This window comes from Ptychodera flava, chromosome 15 (assembly GCF_041260155.1).
Source record: "Ptychodera flava strain L36383 chromosome 15, AS_Pfla_20210202, whole genome shotgun sequence".
NCBI classification, from domain to species: domain Eukaryota; kingdom Metazoa; phylum Hemichordata; class Enteropneusta; family Ptychoderidae; genus Ptychodera; species Ptychodera flava.
The window spans coordinates 2,462,790-2,470,000 of NC_091942.1; the positions used below are offsets into that span (position 1 = coordinate 2,462,790).

Here is a 7,211-nt window from a genome sequence, read left to right on the forward strand (position 1 = left end):
CCGTTCAATACGCTGTATACATTTAAGGGCACCTTTAAGTATTGAATATCACGGAAGAAACTTCACTGCAGTCAATAGATATTGATGTGTCAGTAAGCAGAACGGATGTACACGTCTAGAAAGAGTGATGTTTCTTTAGCAAGGGAGTGAGTAAAATTTAGTGACGAATCGGATCCATGTGACAATTTATTGCTTAATAAGTCGCTCTTCAACAAGACAGATAACGGGAAATAGCGGGAAGGGAATACAAAAAAGACCCGTGCGGACAAGACACTGAATAGTTATAGATTAATATTTTCTATTTAATGTGACTGAACAAGAAGTGTCCTTGATTCCCAACATGGGACATTACAACACATGGAGTACACGCTGTAAATTAAATGCGTATAACAAGGTAATAATGTCATATTTCAATGGTGTGGGTATGCAGAGTATTGGTAGCACCCCTCTATCTCAATTCTATTGCTATGACAAGTGTTATAATTGCCACTGACAGATTACATGCAGTAAAGCATAGAATTTTTTATGGATATCACCTGCACTCTTTTGAAATGTTCAAGTGTCCACTTTAGAGAGGAATACAATAAAATCTTGATAGCTGTTTCATTTCGTGTCTTGCCTGACTTGGAAGTTTGCCTTTCATAGGCAAGCAGCGACCATCAGTTCATGATGGCGCTAAAATTTCTTTTGATCGTCTGAGCTTTGCCAATATCTTCCTAGCGAATCGATGCCCCTCATTCGAATGTTCTTGTGTTGTCTTGTCGTTGTTTATTCGTTGGAGGTCTCTTTTCTCCTCTAGCTCTGCTATAGCTGGCCTGTATTGGTGTCTATATTCGGGTGGAGTACCGACCGTCACAATGTTCTCTGCGCTGCGTTTGTTAAAGTTCTCTGTTGTCGTGAGCACCCACTCGCTGGTCATTTTCTCCCGTCCCTTCGGGTCGGACGCCGTGCTCACACCGTGTGCCTCCAGGAGCACACTCAACTCATCCATGGATTTACTGTATCTGCGAAATGTTTCAGGTTCAGGTGGAGGCTCTCTCTCGTGTATGATCCAGTCGTCGCCAACGTATTTGTAAATCTCTCGAGCGCAACACCGCTTCTCTGGTTTTATGTCCAAGATCTTCCTGAAAGCTCGCATCAAGCGCGGCGTGAACTTTCTCCACTGGGTCGGCACCATTGCTGTTCGACGCCGTTGCCATTGCACGAACTCCAGGAAGTAAGCGTCATCGGGCACAGCCGTTTCCCATGGAAAATTTCCAGTCAGTATGCAAAATATGAGGACACCGAATGCCCATACGTCCTGACTGGTTTCCACGTAAAACCCTTCATTCTTGACCGCCTCGCAAATCTCAGGTGGCGTGTATGGAATGCTCCCACTTATCTTTCTGACGTGAGTTCCAATTCGTCGAGTCATACCAAAGTCCATTATTTTCACCTGAGAACAGTCTTGAGTGAACACCAGAACGTTCTCCGGTTTGATATCCCTATGAACAAGGTTTTTACTGTGCATAAAATCAACAGCGGATGCAATCTGCTGAATGCACCGTTTGGCCATGTCTTCGTCAAGACCTCGCTGCGGTGGTATCGCCTCGAACAGATCCCCGTAAGGCGCGTACTCCTGAGCAAATACGTATGCATTGGCAGTTTCGAAGGCGACGTCGTTAGCATTGATGACGTTTGGATGAACGGAGAGGCAAAGTCCAAGCGTAAACTCGCGTTGGAAGTCTTTGAATTTGGTAGTTTTCTTTGGTAGACATTTCAGCGCTAGCTTGGTACCAGTCTCTCTGTGGATAACTAGATCGACTTTCCCGTAGGTACCACTGCCTAGCTCTCTAACAGTCTCGTAGTAATCTTCAAGTTGTATGAAACTAAGTATCCTGTCATTGTTGCTTGAAAAGCTTGGCGGAGAATTTGAAGCCAGCATCGGGTACTGTTGGTGATGACGCTGATTCATGTTTACTCGTATATCCATTGCAGCAAATGGCGTAGCCATAATATCTTGCGGTGTTAACAAACACCAAATCGGAACGCCACTTGGCAAGTTACATTCCTCCCCATGTTTTCCAACTGATTTCCTTTAGATAACTTCGATGTGTGCTGGATGTAAAGTTGTCAACTTGGTCGTCGCAGACTGTCTCTAGCTCCTGCAAAGTCTGTCGTATTTCAATGACACTTCCCCCAGACAATGGACTTCCTCGACATCTGCGCTCCGTCTGACTAAAACAACCGTCTTGTACACTACCGGATAGCTCTCAGTTGTCTTGACAACCTAAATGAAGAAATTGGAAAAAAATATTAAGTTAGAATTAAGGTAAATTGGCAATCTAACAGACACATAATGCAATGAACTCAGTAACCGTTTTATCTGAGTTAGAGCGTCCACTCAAGTATACACACACGTATTAGAGAATATAGTTATTGAAATGCACACTTCACTCCGAGCATTAACCGCTACGGAAGAATTAAATTGCTGTATCATACAGGTCAACACAACGTCCAAATTAATACCGTTCAGAAAACGAGGTCTAACCTGAGCTCATCGAAAGCTTTTTCGCACAAAAAAGCGCACAGATTTGCAGGGCAAAGGTGTGTTCACTCGTGATTGACGTTTGACAACCGATGCCCCGGCTGCATGTTAGTCCGCCGCTGCCGTCGAAGTGAGGAACTGTCAGTAATATTGGTTCAAAGGTCAAGCTGTTTTTGCATCATTAAATTAATTTTAATTGTCCAGCGCGGAGTCTATAAGAGTTTAAACTTTAGAAACTTTCATAAGAATATTGATAATTGCACCGTAATATCGACTCTGCAAAACACCATTTTGATTATGGTTTTCAATTTCACATGAAGTGGAGTGGCTGAAAACATTGATTCATGATTCGTAAATGTGAATTGATGTCTAGCTCCAAAAAATCACGTTGAACAAAGACATACATGGAAACCCTTTAACATCCGCCCTGTAATATCTTGCAACGCATATAGACACTGATGGAACACTTGATAAACAGTGTTTAAGCCGTGGTCTTTGCTGGCAGAGTATACACTCCAATGCTAGAAATATTTTAGCCTGTCGCAATAGCTTGTTGATTGTTTATGCAAGTGTGTGCTTGATGGGGTACTTTATGCTTTACTCTGATATATTTTGTTGATGTTTCTCTGTCGCACGCCAGTGAACTATAATGAACGACAGAATCAAAAAGACTATGCTGAGTTCTAAAAACACACATTTCTCGCAGTTCGTTATCGTTCGGTGGTGAAATTTATGAACCCAGCCACACAACATAGAATGACCATTTTACTGTGATTGACCGAGCTCACTGTTGAGGGACTCGCTGAACATCGACGAGGCCTTGTATAGTTGAAGAGGGTAGTCATACTTTAAACTCTTAAACAGCTGCCAGGACTTCCGCGACAGAGAGTGACCCATAGACTTGGTTCAAGTCGGTGAATTTAAAAAAAATAAAATCATTTATAATAGTTTCTCTTGTGTCTCTCCTATTTCGTACAAACCTATCCGGAATTTGGCAGCTCACGCCAGGTTTTCCCAGCGATTGAATGCGTCACGTTTGAGTCTGCGCAGTAGTGAGTTAGTTTCTGCCGGATTCACCGACTTGGACTTCTTGCAAAGTACAGGCGGTGAGACGGACTGTGTACACAGTGACGTAGAGCAAATACAAAATGATTGACAGCCCCCGCCGTTATTCTGGCCAATAAGAAGAACGCTTGCTAATAAACCTCTGCATGCATTAAAAAGTTTGTTGTCATCTCCGTGCAAAGCTAGACATCGAGTACGTTTTATATCTGGGCGAATAATGGCATCAAGTTCGTACATCAACCGCGTTTTACAACTGATCGGTCGACCACCGCTAATCATGCGAGATTACCAAAGAAAGCTTGTTGAGAGTTACATTGAAGGAAAAGATGTGTTCGTCTGCACACCAACCGGCAGCGGAAAATCACTGACATACGAAGTCGCTCCACATTGTTTTGATTTCCATCGCTTTGGGCACGTAAGAGAACAGGCTACAACTGTAAGGACGGTGTCTTTTTCCATCCTTGAATAACCGGCCACGATTTTCGCATTTTGTAACATGGGCCCAACAAACAACATAGCTCTGCATGGCAGGGCTGTGTGTTACCGGCGTTACAGCCCTGCCATGCAGAGCTACAAACAACACAGATATTTTCACGCGTTTTCGGTGATAGAACAGAGGTCGTACCCGCACTCGACATTTAATCAACAACGCCGTGTGAGTTTTATGCACGTCTCGTTTGGGTCAATTGGTAACTCCTCCCAATGTGTAAAATTTAGTGATGTCATCTTATGAATAAAATATGAGTAAAGAAAACGTCATCTCATGAATAATTTATAGCAACGCAAACCCTGCAAGAAAGCCAAGTCTGTGATTCCGGGTGAAACTCCGCTGTATAGCGTTCACTCCACTCATCGCATTCACCTTACTCATCGCGTCCACTCACACGCGCGTTTCACATGAGAGCAAAATACAAATCATTGTGTTCACTCCACTCAAACATTCACAAATCACAGACTTGAACCAAGTCTAAGTGACCCAGTAAAACTGCACTTGAAACAAAACGAGTACGCCACAGCTTACTTAAGCAGCCTAACAGTAAGTCCTACAAACGACCGTTTAAGCCGTTATGCTTTCAACAATTTCTTTGCAGCCTTGTCATGTAATTGAACGTTTTCCTGCGAGTAATCCAGAGTGGAACTGATTGTCCATTATTTAATTGTTTTTATTTGGAATGTCCCAACGGATATATTATCCTATTTGCTCTCTCTATTGGATGAAAAAGCTATAATCGAATTAAGGAGCTGCTCTCCACTGCTTAATAACACTACACACATGATGTAAATAGTTTTACATCATCTCTACTTCGGGCAACATCCGACAATCAACGGAGTGAGAGATGAAACACACTGGGAACGATTTGAGAATGTAACTAAAGTAGATTTCCCCCTCTGGTGTTAATAAAACATAAATTACTCCCACGGATTGTGCAATCAACATGAAACACGTAAACAGAACAGTTTTAAATCTAATTACCATTGCGTTACTGATGAAACTATACGAGATTTTAAGCCAGGTCAGATCAGTGAAATAAATTCGACATGAATAAACATGGCCAGGAAGTGACGTCAAGTGTTTCGAAAGTAATGAGCACATCCCGTTGATATTTGATCCAATCAGATTTAGATATCCGCACGTCTTCCTTGAATCTTATCCCATTATGTCATATGATAGAACTATTTTGGATAAGAAGCCCAGAGAGAAACAATTGACGAATAAATGTGGCGTAATCCTCGTTATAACATTGGTTTAACAACCGACTTCTTCAACTCAACATTTCCTTATCTTCCTCATGAATTTCCAATCGCATGACAATGGATTCGATTTTTCAGAGTGCTAGTTACAGCGCATTTGAACTGGCAAAAGCGACTTAATGCATTGTTACTTGTCTTTGCAATCAAAGTGTTAGATACTAAGTGAGCAAACAGCACGGCTATCGATTTGATAAATGGTGCAGCACAATTTATTGTTTTAGCAAGAATACATGTACGCTACATTTTGTCATGATGGCTTTGCATTTATTGACATAATTTTTCCAATAATATTTAAGTTATACATTTACAGGGCTGTGGTCATCTATCCCCTGCACAACTCGTTGGAGTTCCGGTTTTAACAGGGTTTCTTGGTGACTGGGGCTTGTCGCAGACCCTGGGTCTCCGTATCATACATCGCGACCAATCAGAGGCAAGCCCCTCATTATCATGCATTAAGTATGCACAGGCACACTTATTCACCAAGTACCTTCCTGGTCCAAGGTTTAGCAGTTGCACTAAAATGTAGTCGATAAATGGAACAAACACATGATGACACAGCAGTGGCGAGGAAAGCGTCATGTGTATAATCTTGTGAAAATATTCAATGTCAACGAGTGTTGTTTACCGATGTCATCTATATGACACCGCGGCGGATGCACTTTGGGACGACTACATCACAGGCGCACCTCATATGCTTCTACTCCCGTGATCTATACATGCATAGAGCGCGAGAAAGGTGCGTCTGTGGGCCATATCCAAACTTGTTTAACTTTTAACCTTTATAAGCTATTATCAGTGAAAGAAACGTATTTTATTACGCAACTTGAAGGAAGGACACGTACACTTGAAAGACTCGGTGCATGAATATTGCTGTAAGTTTCAGCAGCGTATATACTGAGTCGATCCATGTTCAACATGTCAATCTCTCCCTCACACCGAAACATTTGTAATAAAGTAGTGTGTTCGACGGTTAAGTCTGTCAAAAGGTTCAGCAACACCTAACAAGGACCTTTCTATGATGACAAACTATATCTGAGGAACACCAGCAAAAGTGCATATTCCTACGCCCCGAGGCCTCCACCGTCGGACTCCATGACCCCGTGTGCTTGCAATGATCCCTACGTTCCGCCCTCACGTTTGTTCAATATTTGCCGAGACAGACACTCGTTAAGATATCAAATATTCACAAACAGTCATGTCTGATGCAAAGAGAAAGATGGCTCACTGACTGGCACTTATGTCAATACTACGGAAATATATAGCAAGATACAAAATATGAAATTTTCAAACACCTTTTCTATTATACTGCGTTCTGCAAAAGTAATCCATGCACATGAGAGGTGTAAAAAATGACCTGAATTTGACGTCAGGACAATCAAGAAATACAGTAAAAATGGCGGCACAATTTTTTCTTATCTTGACATCTTGTATTTGTTGGACTTTAAGGTGAAACTAGACGCTTTATGAAAACCATCGGTATTAAATCACTGCGATATCACAATATCTGTCCAAATTAAAGTACTTTTGTTTATAACCGGCAAGTAAATGTTGACAGTTTTTTAACCTTTTAAATGAAGCCAATCAACGGGAATATTAAGAAGTATTGAGTGTTTTACATCTTTTAACAGAGTATGTCGCTATCTATTTACGCTTTGCTTGATTGATTGTTTACTGTATCGTTGATATGACAACCTCAAGTGAAAAAGGAAACACTCAATTGTTGACGACTTCCTGTGTACACCTCCCCATCCTGCCTGTCTAACATAAATCTCCGGCACTCCCTGTTGCTCTTATCGATAATGAGCCCGAAATCGAAAATTACGACCAAAGCACGTGCAAAATTCTCGAGTAGGCTTGATGGGAAATA

At 41.8% G+C, this 7,211-nt stretch overlaps 1 protein-coding gene across 6 annotated transcripts in view; it reads right to left on the bottom strand.

Annotated features, from left to right (window-relative positions):
• Positions 1-281: 281 nt before the first annotated feature.
• Positions 282-7,211, bottom strand: part of LOC139150858 (serine/threonine-protein kinase SBK1-like) — a 46,271-nt gene continuing 39,341 nt past the window's right edge. For 5 of the 6 annotated variants that reach the window (XM_070723278.1, XM_070723281.1, XM_070723279.1 and 2 more), the window contains exon 2: positions 282-2,269. In XM_070723278.1, coding sequence (XP_070579379.1) covers positions 665-1,993 — 1,329 coding nt within the window. In that variant the 5' untranslated portion in view covers positions 1,994-2,269 and the 3' untranslated portion in view covers positions 282-664. Of the gene's footprint in view, positions 2,270-2,530; positions 2,660-7,211 lie in introns of those variants that run through there. The other variant, XM_070723282.1, reaches the window with a different exon arrangement.